The following is a 26,433-nucleotide window of genomic DNA, read 5'->3' as shown; positions in this document are numbered from 1 at the left end:
ATAATTGAAAAGTTTGGCCAACTTTGCAATTAATAACATTGGGAAAGAACAATAAAGCATAGGATATGAAAAAGATTTAAATAAGTAAAGGAGAAATAGAAATTGAGCACCATCCATTACCCATGTGGAACACCAACCCCACACCCTTAAGTTCCACTTTTCATACCCATTATTATTATTTTGGATATGAAGCTTCTACATAACACCTCATTTCAATAATCGGTCTTTTTAGATTTAGAATCTTTTAAAGTAATATACACGATTTTGTTTTTCGAAACATGTTTGATTCTACATTACAATTGAATTCGATTTAACTTTAAAAATTGAAATAATACGAACAAACAAATTTAATAATTTAGGGTTTAATTCAATGATTATAAATTTAACATCAACATAATTGCTAATAACTTAGTTTGTGTTTAGACATTTAAATTTGTTAATTTAAAATAAAAAAAATTATTAAATTCCTATACCTAAATTTAATAGGCTACCTAATTAAAGCCACATTTATTTTAATGTTTAAATGGAAAATGGAACAAAAGTGAATAGCGTGTCCCTTACGTAACTCGTCTATATTTTTAGTTCAATTAAAATTTTAATTTCAACTCTAACCTTAATTTTTTTTTAATTATTATTAACTCATTATTTTGCTAAAAATACCACAAAAATAGGATGAGAAATTATAAAAATAAAAGAAAATAAGATAAAAGTGTTGCATTGACGAAAATGCCACCGAAGGAGACAATAATTACCATACATTCCCACTAATTTCATTTATTAAAATTTAAACACATTTAATTTTCGCCAATCCTTTTGCGAAAATTATATATATTTTTTTTCTTTCCAACACTGCTTGTGCGCTTTGTATAAAACCTACCAATATAATCGTAAAAACACGTTTACTCATAAAATTAAAAAATAATAATAATAATAATACAACCGTTAAGTAACGGCGTTTATATTTGAGCTTACTTACCATCAAACACTGACGTCGCATCGCTGAACAACCTGGTACTTGACGTTATACTGAACAATCGACCCATCGCTCGGACCCGGATACCCGCCGAAGTTAATCGCCGCTGGGCAGTTCGCGTGGAGATGATACCGGCCGGTAATGAAGTTCCCCACCTTCCATCGGACCCGTCCTTCGAGTTTAACTAGCAGCAGCAACGCTCCGGCGCTTCGGTCTTGATTCAGAGCGGAACTGATGAACGGCGCTACCGGTACGGCGGTGCCGGAGACGAAAGGAGACCATACGTTGACGTCTTTATGGCCTTGGTAGAAACCAGGGATGATGGTCCGGAGAGTGATCTGTTGGTTGCGGTAAACGGCGTAGACGCGGAGGTCGTCGTAGTAGATTCCGATGCGGCGGTTGGGGTTGCGGGAGGTGACAGTGAGGAGGAAATTGGAGGTGAGGAAACTGGGGACGGTGGCGTTGAAGGCGTAGACAGTGACGTCTTGGAGGACGAAAGTGGGCTTTGTGGGGCGGAGGACGGCCCAGATTATGAGGATGGTGAAGAGGACGAGGACGATGAAGATGCCGATGATAGCGCCGATTAGTTTGACGAGTTTTTTGCGCTTATTCTTGCAGTGCTTCTCGCAGTCGTACGCCATGGCAGTTCTGAGCGGCGAGGAAAATGAAGATGAAGAAGAAGAAGAAGAACGCGGAAATGGCGTTTGTGTGAACTGACCACTGGTTAAGAGGAGGAATATAGTGTGGGTGTGAAGAGATTGGATGGTATTTTTATATTTAATCTACACCGTTCATTTTCAATCCGGTCCCACCATTAGCATCCTTTTTCAAATTGAAGAAAATGGTTGAAAATATCTTGTAAAATTACAATTTTGACCTCTCAACAAGAAAAACAAAATAATAAGATATTTACTCTCAAATCATTTTTTTAAAAAAAATTATATTACATTTATTTAAAAATTAGATGGCAGGTTAATTTTGAATAAATTTGAATATTATTATTTTATTTTGATTTTAAAATTAAATTTTACCGTAGTCCTACTCATTTTTCATTAGGTAAAAAGAACAAAATTGGTGTCATTGTCAATTTAACTGTTGAAAATGGATGGAGATATTTATGGCAACGGGGAAGTTGAAGAATTAAAAATAAAATAATTTAAAAATAGAATTTAATTTAACAAAAAGAGAAAAAGATACATTTTTACTGGAAAATGAATTAATATGGTCTCGGATCCATAACCCGATCCGGAAAAACGCGAATTATTCGATTATTTTAAAATCATCACATGGGTGATAAATTACATAATAATTACAATTAATTAGCTTCTCAGAATTTAATTATGGATTTAAACGCAGTGCTGCCCGTTATGTTCGGTCAACAAAGGAGCATTTTTAATAATTAGTAAAAATTAAGAAATGAGTATTTTCTAAGGGATGGGCGTGGAAATGGATCCCCGTCGACGTAGGATATTGATTGATGTTGAAAAAGTCAAAAGCGACGTGGAGTACGATGGGTCCCACTAGGCTTACACGTCAACAATCCCCTCGCTCCGCTGTGCAAAATGCAATGCACCGACAGGCCATTGTGTCGGCGTTCTGTTTGCTTGCTTCCTATCATTTTCTTTTCTTTTTATTTTTTTCTTCTCTCATTTATTATTAAAATGAAAAGCCATAATTATTCATTTATTCTCCTATATGTTTCACCTAATATATATTATTAAAATGGAAAATGTGGTAAATATTTATTTTTAACCAAAGGGTAATATAGTTTATAAACAATATGAAATTAAATATATTTTAATCCAATGTGAACGGAGCAATTTGTGGTGCAGAGTACAACGATGGGTGATGGCGTGTTTAGACGTGGAGTCATGGCGGCTATGTTTTTTCTTTTCAACAGGTCAAAAAGGGTATATTATTATGTGATAATTTAAAAAAAAAAAACAAAAAACAAAAAAGCTTAGCTTTATTTTATCTTTTTAATTATTCCTAGACGCATCATACTTAAAATAAATAAAATTTTATTAACTAAATCTTTTTATTTTAGTATTTAAAATTTAAGAATATTCAATTTCATTCCTCAAATTGTGAGTTATTTTAATTTAAATATATGTTTTTAAAGTCGGTGTAAAATAAAACAACCACAATTTAAGAATTAAATTTCTTCCAATATTTTGATTGCTTTGGCTCCTGAAGCTAAATACCATTTTATACAGACTGTTTATATATATATATATATATATATATATATATATATTTTTTTAATTGGATTTTTGTTGGCATCAAACATGGTTCCTAATAATTGTTCCTTTCATAAATGATTGACAAAATAAATAGATAAAATAAAATAAAATAAAATAAAATGTTCCTTGATTCATACGTTTTCTTTATTAAACTAATAAAGATTTTAAAAATTAAGTTAATGATGATAATAATTCAAATAGACCCATAGTGTACTTGAAACAAAAAAAGATGTCTTAGGAACTGTGTTCCAACAATCCTCTCCTCTGACAAAGTACATCATAAAACTTCCTCTGAGACCTACGGAATCCAACTCTTGAACATGCTCTTTTAAATCAATGCTCGACTCATTCTCTAGAACCCTCAAACAAAATACACAATTTGTTTGACACTTGAGTCACTTTTGGCTACACATTCGAGACTCACAATTTACGCTTAGGATTGACTAGTTAAGGGCATGACTGACTTTGATATCATTTGTAACCGTGGTCTATGCACTAAATTGCTTATTGGGACTAGCAAAATATGCATCAATTGGGTACATTGTTAAACTTAGCTTTCAAACTAATTTCGTTTTGGGTTGGGAGGTCCTTTATTTTAATTTAGTATATTATCTTTGGAAAAAAGATCTATAGTATAGTTTTATACAAACTAATAATAATAATAAAGCATAGTTCACGTGATATGTGATGGCTTGAAAAAGGATAATGAGACGAGAAGGATGGTGGTTGTGTGTTGATTGATGGTCCTTTATAAGCATGATTCATAACATGCCTCATGGAATCCACACCCAATCATATCAATTCATAAATTTAGATATCATACTCTTATTATCTAATAATTCTAATTTCATTTTTTGGATTCCTTATTACTATCACTAAAACAACCAAAAAAATAATAATTATTATGTTTGTTATATTCCAATTTCAAATTTCATGAAAGTCTGGGGAGGATTGGGCCTGATCTAATCAAAGCCCAAACACATCATTTTTGGATTCTGGTCCACAATCCATTGTGTATTGGGCTTTGTGCTCTGAACAAGCCCACTTATTAGTTTAAATTACTTAATTTTACAAAAAAAAAATAATAAAAAAAAGGTTTAATTTACAATTTTCATTTATCTCCTTACAAAAAGGAAACCAAATTCTTACTTGAAGAGAACAAAAGAGATTAAAAAAAAAAAAAAAAAAAAAAAAAAAAAAACTATATTCCTAAAATATATATGAAACAACTCTTCATCTAATTTACCATTTTGTCCTTCAACGCCACACACAATTCCTACTTACCTGAAAAATGCAAAACAAAATAGACACGAAATCCTCAGATCTATTTAGTATTATTTTTCATTTCTCGAATTTTAATGGGTGAAAATATATATATTTGTAAAAAAAAAAAAAAAAAAAAAAAAAAAAAAAAAAAAAAAGATTACCCATGAACAGAGGCGATGATTCTACATGAGAACCGCGCAATGCATGTGGTGGCCATGGGCGGAGAAGGAGCCATTAACGGAGTTGGGGGTGCCGAAGTCGATCTTCAAATCGTCACAAAAGACTCTCAAAATAACGTGCCTGGTCCACCAAGACCCAGATTGGAAAGTGGTCCATGCGAAGAATCTCAAATTGAAACTAACTTTCCTCGTCTCCTTCTCCTTCCCCAATTTCTCCTCTGTCTCCTCCCAATTCCCCGGATCATCAGGGCTACTCGATGTCCATCTCACCCGCATTAGGTTAGTCCTCTCCACGGCAAGAAAAAATGGGTCCGCAAACGACATCGCCAGCGTGTTGTCCTTATAGCCCACGAACCCCTGGATCCGCTTGAAAGTCAGGTTCAATTTCATGTTGGGATTCTGGACCACCAAGGTCGCGTTCCAGTTTCCGGAGTAATTCGATTTGGAGATGTTAAAATTGGTGACGCCCAATGTATCAACTCTGAACGTTGGGATTTCTGGTCGGAGGATGATCCAGGTGATTATGCTGGAGAGCATCATTAGAACCACCAGAATTATTAAGGCGGTGACAATGCCGCGGATGAAGGCGGCGTGAAACGGCTCCACCGCGTAATTTTGGGGGCTGTTGTGGTAATAGGCGGCAGGAGGGGCTTGGGCGTAGGCGTAGCCATTGTAAGGTGGGTAAGCCCCTGGCGCTGGAGGGTACCCCGGATGTGGAGCTGGAGGGTACCCCATGGTGGGAGGAGGGTAGATCGGAGGTGGGTTATGCGCGGCGGAGGGCGGCGGAAGAGGTTGGGAGTCGGTGGATTTGGATTTGGATTGTTGATTGTCCGATGAAGAGGCCATTCTTTTTTCCTGCTCTCTCTCTCTCTCTCTCTCTCTCTCTGTGGCTTAGGGAGAGAGAGAAAGAACAATAATGGAAGGGGGAAGATGGTGGAGAAGGCTTGGATTATGAGGGAGTTTGTTAACGCTTTTCTTAGAAAAGACGGCGGAAGGTTCGGACATCGTCTTCTTCAACCTCAACCTCTGTTTGGGAACACCATTTCCCAATAAAATATGTTATAATTTAATAATTTCATAATAAACTTTAGGACTGAATTATATATTATTTTGAGAACAAACCCACCACTCATAATCCATTTATTTATTTTCTAAAAAAAAAAAAAAAAAAAAAGAGATCCTACAGGTATTACAAAATTAATTTCGTCATATTCTAATAAATAAATAATAATTGGAAGGTATTTCATCCAATTTCCTTTTACGGGCGGTTGCCGAAAAAGTGGCACTCTAAACCAGATTTTGTCGTTATAATTTAAAAATATTATATTCTGTTAAAAAGTTATAAAAAGGAAATCCCAATACAGCCCCCCAACATGACAACTGAAGACTCTGGACAAAAGGATTGAATTGTCTTTTTTTATTGACGAATAACAAGAATTCAGAATCGTTGAGCAAAAAAAGAACAGTAATTAAAATGATATAGAAGAGCAAAAATTTAATTATATCAAATATATTAAAAAGATAGGCTCTTAAGGTCGGACAAACTGCACACAACGTTTTTTTTTTTTCCTTACGTTTCACAAAAAGGAAAAGAAAAAAAAAAAAAAAAAGCCTTTTGGTCAAAATAGTCACACAATTAAAAAAAAATATATAATAGGTGGATGATGGACCCACCTACTCCTCTGTGATCAACGGCCTTGATCTTTTCGATTGAAGCGCCATATGATCCAATTATAGCAAATGGAAGACTAGGTACACTTTCCTTTCGGTGTACTCGACTCCACTGGAAAAATTCCAATCCTTCTATCTACCTACTCTGCTATTCACACGCAGTTGAGCGCACAATATGAACCGAAAATAAGCTATTTCGGGTCGGATTCTTTCACGGGTCGGGCAATTGGACCGGCGTGTGACCGAAATCCCGTCGTCACGGCGTCGTGAGCGCAGCAGTGAAATCCGGCCGCCACGCCTGTTTCTTTGGCGTTCAGACAGTCCCAGCAGACTGCCGTTTTCAGTCTCGTAGTGCCGTTCTGGACGCCGCCTCCGCCCAGCGCCAGATTGCGTTGCCCTATGTTGATTAAGTATTTCTCCATCTCTAATTGTAGCTTCCAAAGTCGCTGGTCGTATTCGAATCGGTTCGTCACTGGCGAGATGAAGCCGGGGAGTAATTCGTTTTCGATGCCAGTGTTTCGTTTCAACAGCATCACATTCTCCAGTGGATTTTTCTTCTTCGAATGATTCGTCTTCGTCATTGTCTTTGTGGCCGATGAGAAATCGTATTCGTCTTCGTTTCCCTGGATCTTTCGCCTTCTCTCGCGTCGAGATCGTTTCAGAACCACGAGAAAGAAACAGTTCTTCTCGTGGGCGATTGCGCCGAAGTTGACTTTCCCGGTGATAGGGATTCTCCGCCGAATCTTTGCCGTGGAATCCATAGAGATCTTATACTCCGCTAAGTAAACCGTGAACTGGTGCGAAGAGATTCCGATCATCTTACTCAAAATCGACTGAAAATTCTTGAACTCCGTCGAAGAAGACACCGCGACGGAACCGACGTCGGCATCTCGTTCGCCGTCGTGAAAAACGACCGGGAACGAAACGCACCCGGCGGTCTCCACCATCGCCGCTACAAATTAACCTATTCTTCTTCAAGAAGAAAAAACAATCATCCAAAGGGTTTTAGAGAGAAATCTTGAAGGAAGCTGTGGAGGCTTTTACAAGAGTAGGCCTTGGGTTTATATGCTAACAACTACAGGCGGTGAGGGTATTTCCGGAATTAAAAAAATATATTTGGGGCCTTGGTGCCAAGCAAAATAAGAGAGGAAATTTTAATAGGCTTTTATATAAGGAAAGAGACTTGGGAATCAAGTAAACCAAAACGACAGCGTAATGATCGCATTCGGGGGGGCGCTTAGACCAAATTGGCCCTCGAATAATAGAACTCTCGTCAACGCCTCGTTGGAAGGGGATTCCGCTTTGTTCTTGCCTCTTCCGAGCTTCGTCATCATCCATGGAGTTTCCTCCAGAAAGATACAGAAGAAACGTTGGGATTTCTCGCTTTAACTTTACTGGAAAAGTAATTTTGCTTCGTCATCTTTCTCTCTTCTCTGTTTGTTTGATTTTTTTTTTTTGTTTTTGTTTTTGTTTTTGTTTTCTTCTGTTGATTATGGATTTTTCTCTGTCCAATTAATTCCTTAGCAGATTTTTGCTGCTTCGTGGCTGAACAGGCAAGAAATCTTGGAAATGCCTCAGGTAGTTTCGTCTATTCCGTCATATTTTGAGCTTTATTCATTGGCAAAGAGAAAAGTACCAACGTCTCTCTGCTTTTTGTTCTGCTTCTCGCTTTATTCTGTGCGAATTAGAACATATAATTATAGGTTCGATCTCTGATGTCCTCGTGAGAATATCCGAAAATTCTTTTTGTGCTCCCTTTTCGAAGAACACATCAGGTGTTTTCATATTCGAGTTTGAATTTCGAGAATCCTGTGAAATGAGAAGGGGATTTTTGCTCATCTCTCTCGAATTCGAGAGAGTATTAGTGGGATTCTTGCCATGGCTTCCATTAAACATCTGTATTACATGTTTATTGTACTGTTTTGCACTTGATGATTATTCAATGGCTGGTATTTATCATACTGATGGAAACTTCAGACAAATTGTGTGTGATTTTTGCGTTCTATTATCACGTGGATTTTCTTGGAGTTAGAAATTCAGGCATTTCTTATACCATCTTTATTATTTCCTGCATAACTTGAAGCTCATGGAAGATCCTTAAATTTATTTTCTTATTTAACTGATCGTCCTTTGATTAAAAATGATTCTCCACCATACATGGTGGTGCAAATGAAGGGGAAGATCTCAAAACTGCAGCCAAGGAGTAACTTCTGCAGGAATTATAGCAGAGGCACGCAATCTTAGATGCTTCCAGATAGATATACAACGATTTAGCCTCTATATCTCGTCTTCTACTATATGATGAACTTTAGAAAAATGAATTCTAGCTTCGTTTAATCTTGTGATGTTAAGGGACCTCCTTCTTCAAAAGTGTCCCCACAGTTTTGTGCTTTCTTAGTACAATCTTATGCTTATCTATATTGTTTATCCTTAAAAAAATCTATAGCAAGCTTATTTGGTAACTGTTATCATCTGCTCCGAAAACTCAGTCGATGTGTATAGATTATGTTTTCCCCTTCAAGCTTCCATGATGGTTTGATTGATCCTAAAGCTCGTTAACAAACAAACAGGTTTCTTCTGAAGTTCACTGGAACTGAAAGGAAAGAGTTTGGCAAGTGGTTATGGATGTCATTTGAACAGATACTAAACCATGTGTGTAAACTTCTCCCACTTGCTTCATTCTTTTCATTGCAACAATTTACCTTAAATCTTTATAATCGTTTGAACAGGATGCTAATTCCCGGAAGCCTGCTTATGCACAAGTGATGAAAGATTTTGGTAACTTCATACAATGAAATGGGGAAGATGCCATTTCTTTTAAGCAGAGGGAAACCCAATTAGTTAGCTGAAGTGTTCAAATTCTGCTGTGGGAAGAAGTTAATATATTATTCATGGATCATAAGATCATTATATACCATACGAATCGCGGGTTGTATTCTTTTCAAATAAGAATGCTAAAATTTCTAATGCACGTTGTTTGATCCTTTTGGAATCTTGACCAGGTATGGATTCATGTTCATACTGGAAATCTGAGGGGAAGATATTGGAATCAGAACCTTCACACATTTGTCCAGCTATAAAAGGATTGAAGTGTGCAAATATGAGATGGTAAATGATTTCCAGGAGCGTGATCGTGACGCTCTTCTCCTTTTAGCTTTAAGGCTACGTTTGGAAGAATGAGTATGAAGGAATTTTGATTCATAGAATGGAATCAGAACGTGGGTTTCACTTTTAAATTTGGAATTATTCTTTCTATCTGTATCTATTTGACATAGTTGTTCTTTTTAGTATCCACAATGAATTCAAATCATCTCTCAGTAGCTTTGTGAAGAAGAAGGAAAAGAAACTTAAGCACGTGCATTGAAGCTACCTTTTACTTTTATGAATCCAGAGCTGTCCAATCTCAAGTGATGATTTCATGAACTAAGTCCTCTGGTTGGTTTATCTTCCTTTTCCAGCCTAAATATCAACTCTCCTAAGTTTTCAATTTCCTCGTATTAGGTGCTTTTGTCAACCAATATGATGTGAAGCCCAACCTATGTTGATGCAAATACCTAGTCATCATGCTGTGTTAGTGAGAATATGAAGAGGGTGGATTGTGAGATTGTGAGAGGGTGAGATCCCATGTTTGTTGGAGAGGGAAATGAAAAAACTTCTCTCTAAGAGACGCGTTTTAAAACAGTGCGTTTAAAATTGTGAGGCTGACGACGAAGAAACCTCTCCTTAAAAGATGTATTCCCTAAAAGACGTGTTTTAAAACAGTGCGTTTAAAATTGTGAGGCGCTGAAAGAAACCTCTTCGTACAAGACACGTTTTAAAATAGTGCATTTAAAATTGTGAGACCGACGACGATATATAACAAGTAATGGGCCAAAACGGATAATATTTGCTAGCGGTGGACTAACTCGATTATTACAGCTTCCAATTCAATTCCTAGTAATTATTGAACCAATCAAATTAATATAATTAAGGTAAAAAATGTTCGGTCTATCGAACTAGGAATTGGATGACTGATTCATATCCGAATCATAATGACTAACTCACATTCTAAGTCGCCCTATGGTACAAGTTTGTTTCTATTTCCTCGCTATTTGGCTATTGTTATTTAAATAAGTAAAATAAATGTTACATTTATGACAAAACCTTGTACATATGTATATATATAAATAATTTTTAGTAGGAAAATGTAAGCTTAAGTGTGAGACAAGACCGATTGATATTATAAAATTTAAATAATATTTATGAGAATTTTATAAAACAACTAATTCTAATATTTAAAAATGTTAGAATAATTTGTCCATTAAAAGGCGTAATATAAATTTTATAAAGAAATAAAAATAAAAGGGACGGTGGAAATTCTGCAATTAGCAGTCGTCTTGCTCACACCTCGAAGGGCTTTAGGGAAAGAAATCGAAGTAGTAAACATCGGCGGAGGGTAAATGCGACAGACGCAGCTGCCAGCGCAGGGCCTGACTGCGACGGTGAGCCCAACCACTGTTCTGCGTCACTCTTCCGGATCCGCGGAGGAGGCGCCGCCGAAGCAGGTCGCACTCGCCATGGACAGACTCGGCCATGCCGCCCGCCTCATCGCAGACATCAGGCTCGGCGCTGATCGCCTTCTTGAAGCCCTCTGCGTCACTGCACAGCCTCACCAGAGCACCAAGCCTCTCCACTTGTTCCAAAAAGAAGACGCTTCTATGCGCCAACACCTTCTTGACCTTCGTGCTGTTGGTATTTTGCATCACTTATTTTTCTAGGGTTACGTCTATGATTTGAATGCGCTTACTTAGGTTAATTAAAATCATTTCGGTAGCGGGATCACTCATTCGCTTACTTCCCGGACTAGTCAATTTTAGATTCAAAATGCCCCTATTGAAGAGGGGGTTTAATTTCTGCTGGACGAGATCATACAACTGAAAGAAGGGTTAAACGTTCGCAAGATTTTAATTATTTTACTTCAAATTTTGTCAGGAAAGCAGCTTGAAGAGTCTGGTGTTCTCAGTGAATCTCTTCTTTCGAGAAGTAATTCCTGGGGTCTACATATGCCTTTAGTGTGTCCTGATGGCGCAGTGGTTGCTTATGCTTGGAAACGTCAATTAGCTGGCCAGGCTGGTGCATCCGCAGTTGACAGAACCAGGTTGGTTGAGACATTTCGCACATATCTATCTAGGAAAAATAGCTGCTCAAGGGCTTGGATTGGGAAAAACTACTTAAATTTGCAAGTTCACTCGATATTTCTTCTTATTGCTTATGGCGGTAGCGTGTTAATTTAGACTCAACTCGCTAAATTAAGTTCCCAAATTCCTTTTATAGAGATAGTAGGAAACTGGGCTTCCAGACTCGGCTTGAAGTTTTAGTAAGTTGTGGTTGATATTTAAGGAAATTCAAGCCTCTAACAGACTGGATATTGAGTTGCTTGTAGCAACTTGACTTTTCCGGGGCAATATTTTTGAAAATACGAAGAATTTGATCAAGTATCTTATATGCATGTACGTAAGTTTATTGAATGGTCAACAATAAGAACCTGATTTGTAAGATGAATAGATGCGTTATGGAAAATGATATTCACAGCTACCGTTAGGCTACGGTTGTTATTGAACAATATAAATTATTTTTATTTCTTTTGATCCTTTTTGTGTCTAAACCAGATTGTAAGGGCCCCTGAATCTAATGAAGTGATCACACAGCCTCATGTTTTTTTCACCTTCACCGGGTTTTAATTGTTTAACAAATTCTCTAATTCAGAGAGATGAAGTTCACAAATGATTGGCTTGAAAATGTTTTTGCTTCTATTTTACTGTAGGACAGTTTCAGTTGCCACTAAAGTTCAGTATAATAGACAAAATCTGGTAAATTTTAGTCCGACTTTCATTAGTTCAGGTAAATGCTTTACTGATGCTTTACTACATTTATAGGTTAGCTCTAAAGGCCTTCACTGACCAGAAAAGACGGTTTTTCCCTCATCTTGATGATGAAAATGGGTCAAATATCGAGCCTGCTCAAAAGAAGCCTTGTTTTTCTCATGGAGTGACAGATGTTAAACAAGAGGAGCTTAATGATTCTAGTTCACTTTCAGATATTCTAACATGTATGGAAAAGGAAGTGCCAGACCTTAAGATTTTCACATATGAGCGATTGGACTGGTTGAAACAAGCTTCAGCACTTTCCTCACAAGCAAATGAGAATTCCATAGGAGCATTGAAAGAACATAACTATCATAGTCCTAGGATGAGCCCCAGATCACTTGATGCTACTTCTACCGATAAAGCTGCTGTGATTGAGTTGATAATCCCTTCTGTCTTTAGAGCCGTAGTGTCGCTGCATCCAGTTGGTTCGGTTGAACCAGATGCTGTAGCTTTCTTTTCTCCTGATGAGGTACTCTATTTTGTGCTAAGTATTCATTGGAAAAGTTTTCTTACTCATTATTTTGTTGTACTGGCTACAAGAAAATTCTTTCAATGAGCTGTGCTATTGTCTGTCAATGCTCTGGGAGTTTCTTTTCTCCTGATGAGGTACTTTACCTGCCAGTTGCATGTCTAACGATTTGCAACCAGTTGATTTATGAAGTAGCTGGCGTGGATCAATAGTGATTTGTTGTAATGTTTTTTATGTTCTATTTGTAGCATTGTACTTTAGCAGAACTGAGAGTAAGGTAGACTTGATTTTCATAGCAAATGCAATTAGACTTTCTTAGTTGTATTCCTAAATTATCTAAGCTCCACCTGGTTTGATTCATTGCACTTTTTCCCATTGATTTTCCTTGTATCTCAAGGACTTAAGTTGGTTACTATTGCAGTTTATTTATAACTTTTTTGTGTTGCAACAGAGAGGCAGCCATGTACATGCCAGGGGTTTTTCGAATCATCATTTATTTAGACATGTGACGGTATCTATCGCTTTGTTCATTACGTTTACGAATTCATGTTTCTGGAGTTTGCACTCTCTTAATGACGATAATTCCTTTTTCTCAATGCAGGAGCATGCTGCAACGGTGCTGCAGTACTTTATTGGAATTCAAGCTAAAGCAGCTCTACATCCTCTATTGGTAACATCGTCCATTAAATTTTGGACATGCTTATTCTTTCTCCACTCCATTTAAAATCCTCGAAAATTTATGTGGTATTCTTTTTTTGTAGCTTTGGATCTGCAGCTATCAAAATTTATTTTCAAAAGCTTGTAGGTGCGTGTAAGAATTTTCAGTCTTTCCGTAATTGGTTCTATATGGATTTGACATTTTAATGGTGTGTTAATCTGGTCTTTTGCAGTAAATGCGGACGGCTACTATCAGTAAACAAACAATCAGATTTACTGCTACCTCCTGCAATTCGCCCCTACAAGCAGTTTTGTACATCTAAAATCTCATCAGCTGTGCCCGTAACCTCATTGAAAGACCAGAAGTTGGATTCTGTTCAGGCTTTCCACATTGGTTGCTTCACAGAACTGTAGTCACACCTAGCTCTACAGGTCCAGCTGGATAAACCACACAGTTGCTCGATCCTTTTAAAAGCCTCTAGTTGATTATGAAATTATTTTATCTGGTAACAGTTGATTACGGTAGTCACACCAGTTCCTTTTAATCAACACTTGCCGCAATTCATCAAGTTTGCTAAGCTCACTTTTTCATGGCTCATACCACGACATTTAGTCTGTGTTTAGCGGTTATTAAATAGATATCAAACATTGCAATGGAATTTTCTCTTCTCTCACCCTCTGCTCTGATTACTTTGTTCTGGTCCTTTGCCTTTCACTTGCCTTCTTCCAACTGAACCATGTTTTTCTTAACTTCTACTTATCACTTTGTTACTAACAATAATAGTTATAATTCCTTTGAGCACCTCATGCACTCTGATTCACATATCATACAATATCAGTATTTTCCATGAATTAGCATGCTCAGAATTAGAAGAGGACGCAGCCTGCTTGCTATATTGTACTGTTGTTGTTGATTCACTAGCCCGTGCATTATATTTCATTTCAGGTGATACACGCTCATTTGTAAATTGCTGCACTGCGTTGCAACAAGTACATTAGAGGGAGTGGTATCCAGAATATTCAGAGGAGGCAATGATAATGTCAAAAGAACCATCCAATTTCTGAGGTGGTTATTTTTATGCTGGCTCAAGTGGGGCTTGTCATCTTGAAGGCAAGAAAATGTCAATTCATTTGCATCGATTTGAGAGTTGCTAGCTCCTTCATACGTGTGATCACAGAAACATTTGTATCTTGTCCCTTCAGATTGATGTTTGAATGATAATAAGTTCGGTGTTGGGTGCACGGCCATTTAGGTAAGTGCTTCATCATTTACCCATTCTAATATTATCTTGTACTCTACTAATTTCCCCTCTTCCACCTAACTTTGCCGTCAATATTTGCTTATTATTTCAGTGTGCAACAAAATTTGGAAATGCGATGATTTGTATTAGATGTGGGACTATGATAATTCATCATAATTTCAATGATATGTGACAAAATTTGTATGAAGATGACTAAATGTAGAATTTAGTGAACGTTGAATGACCAAAAAAAAAAAAAAAAAAGCTAGAAGTTGAAGGGCCACAACGAAAACGTAATCTCGGATTGATTTCTCAGTTTACACTGGCTGCCGTCCATCCTCGTTTTTTCCTCTGTTATCTCTGCTCTGCCTCTATTCCTCCCTTCTTGGAACTTTCTCAATCCAACAAACAAACAAACAAGCACATCTGGAAATTCGTATCCGAAACTCGAGATGCAAGAAGTGCAACTCGAGAACACTTGTGAAGAACTGTCCAGTTTCAAGGACCATTGATGTTATCTTATCTATATATATACATCGGCATACCCAGAAATCTCCAAATTAATCGCAGTGGAACCAGAAAAGAACTGGAACATATTCAGCTACCTATCCAAACAGAAGCTATCCACCTACTACAGAAAAGCAAGAGGCAAAGAGAAGCATCAAGGTGTACCTCGTGTTCTTCAACGACCATCGCCCGAAGTAAAGGACTCCGCAAACCCAGTTGGCCTCGATGGTATGCTGCCCTTGCTGTCTTGCAGCTCAGAATAACTCAAATCCTTTCCTTCTGATTCTTGCCATCCCTTCACCATTTGATTTAGGGGTAGCCTGTAATCCACTCCTGAATATTCCTCTGTGGTCTCCTCATCAAATGGCTTCCATTTCCCGACGAGCGGAGCAAGTACGCTCACAGCATGACTCATATCGGGTCGTTGTAATGGATCCCTTGTCGTGCAATGTCCAGCTAATTCAGCAATCACGCATATGCTTTCAAATATATCTTCTTTACAATCCAAGGTAGGATCCACAGCATCCATCAGCTTCTGCTTGTCCGATTTTATATGCCAGAACCACGCAGCAAGATACTGGCTTTCTTCCGGTCTATCTTCGTCCAGAGCCGTTAGTCCAGTCAATAGCTCCATTAGAACCACCCCAAAACTAAACACGTCGGCTTTCGTAGTAATTTTACCCGTCACTGTATCGATGAAACCATGAAACTAGAAGTTAGAAGGAACTAGCAAATTCTTTATCCTACAGCCTATCTTTTACAAACGCATAAAAAAGCTTACCAGCATATTCTGGCGCCAAGTAACCAAATGTCCCTGCAAGTCTGGTTACTACAGATTTTTGACCCTCAGGCGCTAGTTTAACCAATCCGAAATCAGAAACTTTTGCTCTAAAATCATCGTCAAGCAAGATGTTCGAAGATTTGAGATCGCGGTGGATGAAGCTCTGACGGGCTAAACTGTGAAGATACTCCATTCCTCTAGCAACATCCAAGGCAATGGTTAACCTCCTGTTCCAAGAAAGAGGCTCAAGCTTTAATCTTTTCCAACGAAAAAGATGCTTGCTGAGAGCCCCTTCAGACATATATTCATAAACAAGAAGTCTCTCATTTCCTGCAATTGAGTATCCCAACAGTGACACCAAATGGCGGTGTCGTACCTTTGAAAGAACTGCAATTTCAGATTGGAACTCATCCAATCCTTTACTGCTAATTACACCTGCCTCCATTCTTTTCACTGCTATTTTTGTTCCATCATCCAATTCTCCCCTATAAACTACTCCGAACCCACCACGACCGAGCTCGTTCTCTGAAGAGAAATTATTCGTCACGTTTCGTAGAACTTGTACAGATATGACAAGATTTCCAGATTCAATGCCATGAGAATCTCCAAGTCCATTTTTACCGCTTCCCGACGCGGTAGAAGTACTATTATTATTGTTATTTGCAACAACAATCTTAACCAAATTGCTGGGATCAGATGGATCTCCTGGGTGAACGACCAGAGAATTTTGAGCCTTGTCTTTGCTTCTCCTCTTCTTAATCAAGTATATACACAGAGGAATAGCCACAAAAGCAACAGCTACTAGACTCACAATAGGAACTACAGTAGAAACTATAATTGATGCCTTGGGACGTTTAGATGTTTGTCCCATCCCATTTCCAGAATCAGAAACCGGTCCTGCCGTCGGAGAAGAGTGGCTGTCGGAAGGTGATAGGTCTCCAGGAGAGTGGCTATTGGGAGCTGATACGTCTCCGATTCCTGATGGTGGGGAAGACGGGGAAGACGGGGAAGACGGGGAAGACGGGGCTTGCTTAACATTTAACAAAGGGTTCCCACTTGTAACAAGTTTCACAGAGCTTCTGAATTGAGGCAAAGGAGGTGATATGTTATTGTCACTCAAATCCAACAAAGTAAGAGACTTCATAGTAGTCCATTTCGAGGGAATCGGACCGCTCAAATTGTTATTCTGAAGTCGAATCTCGGCAAGCGACATTAAGTTAGCTAGTGAAGAACTCAAGGTCCCATTAAGACCCAACTTAGGTAAATTAATGATATACACATTCCCAGATCTGCAGTTCACTCCCAGCCATGGCCCTGCACATGGATCATTCCCAGTCCAAGCAGTGACAAGCCTCGAAGGGTATCCCATTGCGCCGAGAAACTCGATCAGGGTCATGACTTGAGGGGCACAAGCAACCCCTTGCTCCGCTTGACAGAATTGGTTCGAAGAAAAAGTCACTTTTGATGCTTTAAACTTCGGGACTGGACCCATGAAATTGTTATTGTTCAAATCCAAATGGCTTAAACTCATATCAGCCAAGCTCTTTGGAATCATCCCAACAAATTCATTACCATTCAGATTCAGATCCTGCAGAAGAATCAAATCCCCAATATTTTCAGGAATAGTCCCAGAGAATTGATTCCCATGGAGCCACAAAGTACTCAACGAAGTCATCGTGGTCACCACATTAATAGAACCAGACATTCCACCTCCATCTTGATTATTAAGCCAAAACCTCGATAATAACATACCCTTAAAACTCGCCGGAATCCTACCGGAGAGTCTATTGTTAGAGAGCGCCAACACAGATAAAGAAGACATAGACCCAAGAAAGTCCGGTAAGGGACCAACCAAATTACAACTCATACAAGTAAGATTCGTCAACTGAGCTGAATTGCTCAACGTCGGTGGAAACATCCACCCAGAACTACCATTGAAATAATTCCCATCTAGAGCAAGAACTTCTAAACTATCCAGGCCTGTAAAAAAATCAGCCGGAATGGAAGTGAAATTGTTGTAATCAAGATACGCGTACCGTAGATTCTTCAGGCCATTGAACGACGGCAAGGGACCCGAAAATTGATTCTTCTGAAGACCGATGTTGGAGAGCATAGAGAGGCGATTGAAACTCTGTGGCAAAGGGCCTTTCAGCCCCATCCCTTGGACCTGAATTTGCGAAACCCTCGTATCCTTGCAGAAAACAGAGGGCCATTTATTGCCGCATGGATCGTTATCATTGCGTGGCCATTTCAAGAGCTCTGGATTTTGCAACCCTTTTCTGAACTCATTGATAACAGCAAGATCATCGGGGTCGGTAGCGCCAAAACCCACAGAAAACAGAGCAAGAAGGAGTGCCAGAACGAGCTCTGTTTTAACATCTTCCATAGCAGATCTGTAGAAATGCTTGCAGAGAAGAACCTTCACAACGCCATTAATTGCGCATTTCTCACAATACCCACATGAAATCCGCAGTACAGAGAAGAGAATCATGGGATTTGGATCATTAAAACACACCCAACTCGAAGAACTAAGTGAAAAGCAAAAACGAAAAATGAATCCAGAGTTCGAAAATCGAAAAGCTAAATTACTCTGTCTTCAAAACGGAATAACGGGGAAGGAATCAAGCAATGGCGGAAGTTGAGAGCGAGAAAGGTGGATCCGTAACGACAAAACTTACAGGACAAGATCGGAAACTGAAAGAGAACAAAAAACAGAGAGAAAATGTTGGCGAGTGTGTAGCTTGTGAGAGAATTTATGCTTTGGTTAATGGTTTCTGGAAGTTCGGAACGCCACGCGCCTTCTTCTTCTTTCTTCCATTCTGTAGGAAGAGAGAAGGGTATTATTGTCTTTTTCACTTTTGGCGGTAACCCGGCGCCATCAAAGCCGAAGGAACATAACGGAGCTAACCGGAACTTCTCGACGGAAACTTTAAATAAAACGTGTCTGTTTAAAATAGCATGAAACTCGAATTATATGATCCAAAATAGTAGTTTTAATATTATTATTATAACAATTTTTGTTTTTTGTTTTTCTATTTTTAATTTTAATTCTTTCAATGTTGCTTACCTCTTTTGCAATCTTTTAGCTATTCATAAATAATAATTATTACAACTATTATTATGATTACTACCAAATTTATTGTTTTACACTCAAATATTTTTAAGTTATTTATTATTATATATTTTGTTAAAAGAAATTGTTTTTTTTTTTCTACCTAAATTATTTGAACTTGAATATTGGAATGTGAGTGGATTAATTCATTTTAATGCATTTTTTCCTTTAATATTGTGGTTTGATTAATCGTTTAATTTATGTTATAATCACTTACATAATTAAACACATGAAATAAATAAATAATAATAATAATAATAATAATAATAATAATAATAAAAGAAAAGGGATTGAATCAAAAAATACAAAAAGAAAAAGAAAAAGAAAAGGATAGTCGATGGTATTTCCGTAATTTCGAATGCCGGGACTGAAGACGTGACTACGACTTGGGAGAAAATCACGGGAATTCCCGGTTGAATTTAACCCATGTCCACGTCACCCGCCGGTTGCCGGTTTTTTATTACGTTTTTACCCAATTTCTTTATTTATTTATTAATTATATAATTTTGAAAGGACTTCTTCCATTCTTCCAAACGTGGCCACATGGGTCTTCTAAGATATTTCTCCTTCTATTTCCTTATAAAGTTATAATATAATTTATTATTGTTATTTTGACAAATCTGACACAAACAATTAAAAAGTATTTTGAATAATGTCATTAAATACATATTGAAGTAGACAATCTCAATAGTCAACTCCAAATATATATTAATTATTATTTTAGTCTTAAATTGGTTGTTTTATTTATTTATTTATTTATTTATTGTATTTGAAGTTGTTAATTATATAAATTACTATCAACTTTAGATATGATTCAAATGATACGTATGACTATTTCAAAATTTTCATTTTTACCTTTAAATTTTATGGGTTAGAATCTAAGGTTTAACGTTTAGGATAACATGATCATGTCACAGAGAATGTAAGAGAGTGTCGAGTCTAGATACCAATACTAGACATGAGTCGTTACAACACGTTGGAAGAAAAATAATCGAAACAGGGTTTTACATGACACGCTGAACACAGACAAAAGTGGGGTCCAAATCTTAAGGTTACCCTTTTGTCTGTATTGTGGAGCCAAGTGAATCCAGTTAGTCAAACCCTGGATCCTTGGGTCCACACTATTTACAAATTTCTTGTATATACCAAATGATATGTAGCGTGGACTATATTATAACATTCTTTTTTTTCATAATTCGAATAAGAATTTGAATCTAAATTCGACCCTTAATGGTTTCGTTATTTTCCTGCATCTCTTGTAACGTAACTACGTTATCTTTATGTTTTAAAGTGCTTCTAAGAGTGAAACTATTTCTACATTATCACCACAGACCCTTTTAGCATAGCTTTGTTCTCACATGGAGTATTTATAATTAAGTTATCGAAACAAAAGTGTAATTTGTTGGTATAGATAATAACTATTGATTCTTTAAAACATTCTTAACCATCTTGTTCTTAGGATGACTTTTATGTACGAGAAGTTTTGGTTCATTTATTTACTCATATTTTACATGAACGTAACTTATGATTTTTATTTAGAATATAAAGATCGAGAACTCGTTCTGCCATTTCTCAAGACCCATCTTTAGGTAACCACTCTACCTTCTTGACCTACCCCTCATTCTTTTCTTAAATATTTACTGCAATCTCTCTTTTCTCAAGTACTCGTGACAACTCCAATTGGAAAACGATTCCAAAGAAACTGAAGATGCAATAGAAGGAGGAGACGTCGTCAAAGTAGAGAGGAACAGTTAGCATCCCCTAAAGGCATAACTGACATGTTCTAATGTTCTATTCTATCTGTCCATCTAAGTCATCCCATACTAGATTGGTAGTCAAGGCCGTCAAATTCATAATGTCACAGTCATCAAGCGTCAACTCAGAGAGCTTACCTAGAACTCGGTAAATTCAAATATGCAAATGTAGATTGTTAACTTGAAGTCGATATTGGCAAAAACTAACTGGGATTTCGGAGGAGATTCCAAATCACATTTGGTGTATGCTAGAAAAATTCAAGTCTTCAAACAAACGTAATCCTAATGTATTTATAATTATTAACCAACTATTCGATAAATATGAAGATAGCCTTCATTGCAACTATTCAATCAAATCTTGAGTATGGAGCGTTACCAAACTAAATCCAGCAGAACTTATGCTTAAAGTTACCCTATTTATCCTATGACATACTTAATTTCAAACGATAATTCAAATAAGAAATCAAATTAATTCAAACAAACCTAATCCAAACCTAATTTAATTCAAATAAGTAATCTAACAATTTGACCCAACTTGTAATGAACTATCACATTTGGAAATAGATGATTGGTCCACAATATATACATATATATATATATATTCCAATTATTTTATTTAAAATTAAAAAAAAAAAAAAAAAATCAAGACTTTGAAACATTAATTAAGAGGAATGCGACATATAAGCAAACGGTGGTTAGTTGATTACATTACATAATTAAGATTGTTACATTAATATATAAAAAAAAAACCCCCCATCCTTGGTAACAGTGTAAGGCACAATCTAATACATAACCCCACTTTACCTCCAAAAGGTTCTTTTCTACTTTCCCCCTCTACCAACAACATTCAATTAATAACCAAAAAAAAAAAAAAACCTACTTTTTATTTACAAATCCATTGGTGTCTGAAGAGCCCTTCTTTTGTGGTGAATCCTCGTTCTCAATTTCTCTCACTGTAATAACAACATGATGGCCATTTTCATCTTCACCCTCAGCTTCCACAAACGGCTTTATAGCTCCTCTGTGAAGCAATTGAGGCTTCTCCACCGCCACACTGCCTTCCACCCTCTTGAAATGGGCCTTTACGGACAGCTCACTCACTGCTTCACACAAATCCTCCACTGATTTAACCATCTCGATCAAAATGGAAGCCACCGTGGCGTCCGGAATTATTGCAAGAAGGTTTGAAGGCTCATCTGGGGTTTGTGTTGTGGCGGATTTAAGGCAGTTTTTGAGATCGTTGATGGCTGATTTGGCGGCGTTTAGATGCACTTGGGATGTGGGGGATGGATCACTCATTGTCTTCATTGCTGTGGCTAAGGCCTTGAGGGCTTTCCCTGATTGTGAGCTAAGGGTGTTGCATGGGAGTTGGATGATTGTTCGAAATTGAGATGGGTTTGGTGGTTGGAAATTGAGGTGGGTATTGAGAGCTTGGATGTGGTAGGCACACTGTCGAGCATAGGATCCAATTTTCAAGTAATGTTTCCATGGGTGACGAAAGCTAAAGTTGCCATGTTTTGGTTCCCATCTTGCAAAGTTTGCCTGTCAGACAATAAGGCAAACAAAAATAAGGGTCTTTCTTCAATGATCAGCTGTACTCAACCCATCAGCTCTTACTGACAAAAAGTGAACCACCAATTCCTAAAGTTAGTGCCTTTCATGCAGCCCTACAAGCTAGTGGCAATGAAAATTTAAAAGGCTCATTCTTATTTAGTTTTAAATTTTGTTCGTTTGTACGATATTATCCTCTTTAAACTTTTTCTTAACATTTCTAAAACACTTATGTCATGAAGAAGTTTTCATAATCTTATAAAAAATGTTTTGTTCTTCCTCTCAATCCACGTGGGATCTCACAATCCACCCCCTTATAAAGAATGTTTCATACCCTTTCGAGGCTCAGTGTCCTCGTTGGCACTCGTTCCCTTCTTCAATTGACGTGGAACCCCCCAATCCACTCGAATTGTGAGATCCCACATCGGTTGGGGAGAAGGAAACCTCTCTCTAGCAGACTCGTTTTAAAACTCTTGAGGGGAAGTCCATAAGAAAAAATCTAAAGAAGACAATATCGGTTAGTAATGACTTAGAAAACAAATTGAGACCGGAGAAGGAACCCACCATCGAATCTTCCATGCTTTTGGAATTAAGTACAGCTTTGTATCCTTGAAGGAATGATTTGTCTTTTTCAATGGAAGTAACTTGTTCTTCATCATCACAACAGTAAAAATATTCCCCACCAAATCCTGAAAAAATTCAACATTTTTTCCTTAGAACTCTCTTAGAACATCACTTCATTACAATTAATTTTTACTGAAAAAGAATTCTAACCTTCAAGGTAATCCCCTAACTTGTCCAAATTCGAAGTGACCAAGTTGTGAAGCGTTTCACCAGCCCAAACAGGACATACAACAATGCAAATTATGATACAAATTGCTCCACCAGCAACAATGGTAGATAGTCTTTGATACGCCATCGTCAAGAACTCGTCAAATCGATACGCCGAAACCGAAACCATACTAAAAGTTAATATAAATATCAGCACTCCATAATCATATCTTGCTTTGATTCCTGGGAAGAATCTTGAAAATGTAGCTGAAGTAGCTGCAACCAAAAAAACCAATCAAATTTTGGTTAAACCCTAATGAAACCCTAATCCAATAATTAAAATCATTAATGTTTTTAATTAAGAAACAATTACCTATAAGAAAAACAAAGACACCCAAAACAAAGGGCTCTCCTTTTTGACCAGAGAGATTAGCCAAATAGTCAACTCCCACTCCTAAACCACCAGCTAACAATGTTCCTAAACCTCTATTAAAACCTTTACTAAGAGTTGCACCTGAAAAAAGTCAAAATAATATTAAAATCAGTCAACATTAAAAAAAAACATGTCCCAAAAAAACACAAATAATACTAATTATACTAACCCACAGTGAATTCAAAGATGACTACAACAGTGATGACAGCCCAAATCCCAGAGGCTCCAAATCCATCGTAGAGAGGCCTCCAATAGTAAAACAAGGACACCAAAGTTAAGGCCACTCCAACTTTAATGGAGTGAATGATTCTTCTTGGATCATCTTGTCCAAGCTTTTTTACTTTCATGGCTACCTCCATGGCTTTGTTCTTCACAATCTCCATAGCCAAAACCTTAAAAATTATAGAGAAAGAGAGAGAGAAATGAAAGATGTGGATTGGAGGGAAGATTGTTGGGGTATTTATAAGTGAAAAAGTTGGAAAAAAAAAAGGGTCAAGTTGATAAGAATAGTGAGATTGGACATCATGTGTTGGTGTCTTTGGTAGGTCATATAGACAAAGATTTTGTGTTTGACAAAAAAAAAAAAAAAAAAGAAAAAAAAAAAAAAGACATTTTTGCTGACTCGATCGAATGTTTTTTTTGGTATGGATCTGAGCAATACTTATTTTATGATTGAAAAACAGGCAGCCCCATTTTCAAAGCTAATAAAGTAGGGAGTTGAATTCTGTCCATTTAGCCTCATCAACTGTTGGCCACTAAAAGCTCTCTCTTTTTCTCTTTGTTTTAAAGTTAAACCCTATTCGATTCCTCATACTAAAATATTGTGTATGTGTTTGTCACTTTATCATTTGTTATATTCATTTTTTATGAAGAGCACTACTCCATGGATATGCGTTTGGAGCTTTTTGTATATTCTCATCACTCAATACACATAGATTAGGGTTCTTTGGTGCCCTTTTTAGTTCACGACCTAATTTCAAATCTTTCTCGAGAATATACTTTTTTTTTGTTCAATGATTAGAGGGTAGAAGTTTTAATTATTGAGTATGTGATTGAATAATTAACGCACTTTCACTTGTATGATTGAATGATGGGGCTATTGCACAACTAGAGATACGAGAGATCCACACGATTACTGGTTCCTTAGTTACTAGATATCACTTTCTCTCTGAGTTGGTATGAACCTTATAGTTGGTGAATAAGGGATCTCCAACCATTCATTAGTTGTGAATAGACAACATGATTAGATGATGATTGGCAGGCATGATGAACGTTGTTTCCTGGATGAGGACGATGTTATGGGGCCTACTAGAGAGACACCAACTTATCCCTACTAGAGAGTATGTCTTCATTTGTAGTGTCTATAACGATATGATGAGGTTATGAGTTGGAATCATGACGAGGTCGTGCCTCGAGCACCTTTGATATGTAGGTTACTTGATTATGAAAATTGATGAGTTTCAAAGAACTAGCTCAGGAATGACAATGAATTTTTGATAAGAACCAAAGAACGATACGAACCTCAATAGAGTCAGATGATGTAGAACTACGAGTTTAAACTTGATAAAACAATTAAGACCCAAATAAGATAAGAACATGAAAATCATAGAATAGAAGATTCTATAACCTTAAAGAGTCTTGATTAAGTTATAGCGTTACTTATTAAGTATCTAGTAACATAATATCCTCGAATAACCTAAAACTTGGAGCTAAGATCGATTTAAAAGTCCACCCGCTTATAAACATAGTCCACGAAACACATCTTCATGTGCTTCTAGATCAAGGAATCTCAGTTGGAGATGTTTTTCAAATTATAATCCAAAAAATTAATTCGTGGTGACAGCAATCTCGCACAGACCACCATGCTCATGTGTGTTGCACAGAGGAGTAACTAACTAATGTTCTGTTCTCCGGTCCGTGTTTGAATCTGGATCTGGACATCATCGATTGGCGAAACTCAACTACATTTGGAAGAAGTAGCTATAAAAAAGGGGGACCGGGTAGGAAGAAGTGATAGGTGGTAGGAAAGGTGCATGCTAGAGCATTAGTTGAATTGGCAGGAAAGTGTGTGTGGCTATACAAGTTGAGCCTAACGCACACAATGTATAGACCACAAATTCTAGTGTTCATTGTGATACAGCTCTACAATTTCATCACTCTTTTAAACCCACCTGAGAAAGAGAGAGAGAGAGCTGTAATCCACCATTTCAGCCAGATTTCCCAAAATGAACTTGCATTAACTATGTGCTTAAAATGGGTCCATAAATAATATTACTTTTTATCTTCGTATTTTCACTACGATATGATTTATCTACGTGATCTAAACGAACGAGTTACGAGACTATGTAATAGGATCGAGAAGTTGTCCTTAGGATTTTGTTCGAGATATTTTTCGCTTTTTGAATCAAAAGAGAATATGATAAGATAATCTTTGTTCTTTGGTGGGTTTCTTTTATAGCAATTGGAAAGTGGAAGTTGAAATGTATTGTGGAAAATAAGAGATGAAAAAGAATCTAAGGCGTGAGGCATAATCCTAAGAAACAAAACAATACTCCACTTTAGTATAAGGGTTGAATGAGATTGAAAAAGAACGTGTTAGATTCTAAATTAAAAAGGAAGTTGGGTGTTGGTTTGATGTAGCTAAATGTCTTGGGGCTAATCGCCAAACTTTCGATTCCAAATTCTTGGCTTAGGATCGTTACAAATATTATTAGAAGACGACTCTTCCTAATAGTTTAAAGATAAACCAAACAAAAGTTGACGCAATGTCCCATGTTTAAGATTTAGAATTTGGATTCGATACCTGATGACCTCGACATTTCCTTACAACATAACCATATTACCTATTTCTCAACAAACCAACATGCATCGTTTTAGTAAAGGCATTGCTTCAAGATAAACACGCTTAACAATAAAAGA

The 26,433-nt window shown here is 37.1% G+C and overlaps 4 protein-coding genes and 1 pseudogene across 5 annotated transcripts; 1 reads left to right on the top strand and 4 right to left on the bottom strand.

Moving 5' to 3' along the window:
• Nucleotides 1-748: 748 nt before the first annotated feature.
• On the bottom strand, nucleotides 749-1,723 carry LOC111801013 (NDR1/HIN1-like protein 1 pseudogene; annotated as a pseudogene). The gene is made up of 2 exons (XR_015422105.1): nucleotides 977-1,723; nucleotides 749-873 (listed from the first exon to the last, which is right to left on the bottom strand). The product of XR_015422105.1 is annotated as an NDR1/HIN1-like protein 1 pseudogene (transcript).
• A 2,383-nt stretch (nucleotides 1,724-4,106) lies between these two features.
• On the bottom strand, nucleotides 4,107-5,728 carry LOC111800503 (NDR1/HIN1-like protein 10). Its single transcript, XM_023684221.2, has 2 exons — nucleotides 4,644-5,728; nucleotides 4,107-4,500 (listed from the first exon to the last, which is right to left on the bottom strand). Exon 1 carries the CDS (start codon nucleotides 5,505-5,507, stop codon nucleotides 4,665-4,667), a length of 843 nt encoding a protein of 280 aa, XP_023539989.2. The 5' UTR covers nucleotides 5,508-5,728; the 3' UTR covers nucleotides 4,107-4,500; nucleotides 4,644-4,664.
• Nucleotides 5,729-10,669: 4,941 nt separating this feature from the next.
• LOC111800273 (mediator of RNA polymerase II transcription subunit) lies at nucleotides 10,670-14,667 on the top strand. Its single transcript, XM_023683888.2, has 8 exons — nucleotides 10,670-11,063; nucleotides 11,304-11,469; nucleotides 12,248-12,707; nucleotides 13,159-13,218; nucleotides 13,309-13,377; nucleotides 13,469-13,512; nucleotides 13,598-13,796; nucleotides 14,311-14,667. The coding sequence occupies exons 1-7, from the start codon at nucleotides 10,772-10,774 to the stop codon at nucleotides 13,776-13,778; spliced, it is 1,272 nt and encodes a 423-aa protein (XP_023539656.2). The 5' UTR covers nucleotides 10,670-10,771; the 3' UTR covers nucleotides 13,779-13,796; nucleotides 14,311-14,667.
• Nucleotides 14,668-14,877: 210 nt separating this feature from the next.
• LOC111800272 (receptor protein kinase TMK1) lies at nucleotides 14,878-18,831 on the bottom strand. The gene is made up of 2 exons (XM_023683887.2): nucleotides 15,894-18,831; nucleotides 14,878-15,799 (listed from the first exon to the last, which is right to left on the bottom strand). Exons 1-2 carry the CDS (start codon nucleotides 18,382-18,384, stop codon nucleotides 15,288-15,290), a joined length of 3,003 nt encoding a protein of 1,000 aa, XP_023539655.2. The 5' UTR covers nucleotides 18,385-18,831; the 3' UTR covers nucleotides 14,878-15,287.
• Nucleotides 18,832-21,440: 2,609 nt separating this feature from the next.
• LOC111800606 (aluminum-activated malate transporter 8) lies at nucleotides 21,441-23,941 on the bottom strand. The gene is made up of 5 exons (XM_023684378.2): nucleotides 23,684-23,941; nucleotides 23,455-23,595; nucleotides 23,085-23,357; nucleotides 22,875-22,999; nucleotides 21,441-22,301 (listed from the first exon to the last, which is right to left on the bottom strand). The coding sequence occupies exons 1-5, from the start codon at nucleotides 23,895-23,897 to the stop codon at nucleotides 21,636-21,638; spliced, it is 1,419 nt and encodes a 472-aa protein (XP_023540146.1). The 5' UTR covers nucleotides 23,898-23,941; the 3' UTR covers nucleotides 21,441-21,635.
• Nucleotides 23,942-26,433: the final 2,492 nt, after the last annotated feature.

This window comes from Cucurbita pepo, chromosome 8 (assembly GCF_057944985.1).
Source record: "Cucurbita pepo subsp. pepo isolate OVF chromosome 8, ASM5794498v1, whole genome shotgun sequence".
NCBI lineage: Eukaryota > Viridiplantae > Streptophyta > Magnoliopsida > Cucurbitales > Cucurbitaceae > Cucurbita > Cucurbita pepo.
The sequence above is the reverse complement of the archived record's forward strand: the minus strand, read 5'-3'. Positions and strand labels throughout refer to the sequence as shown.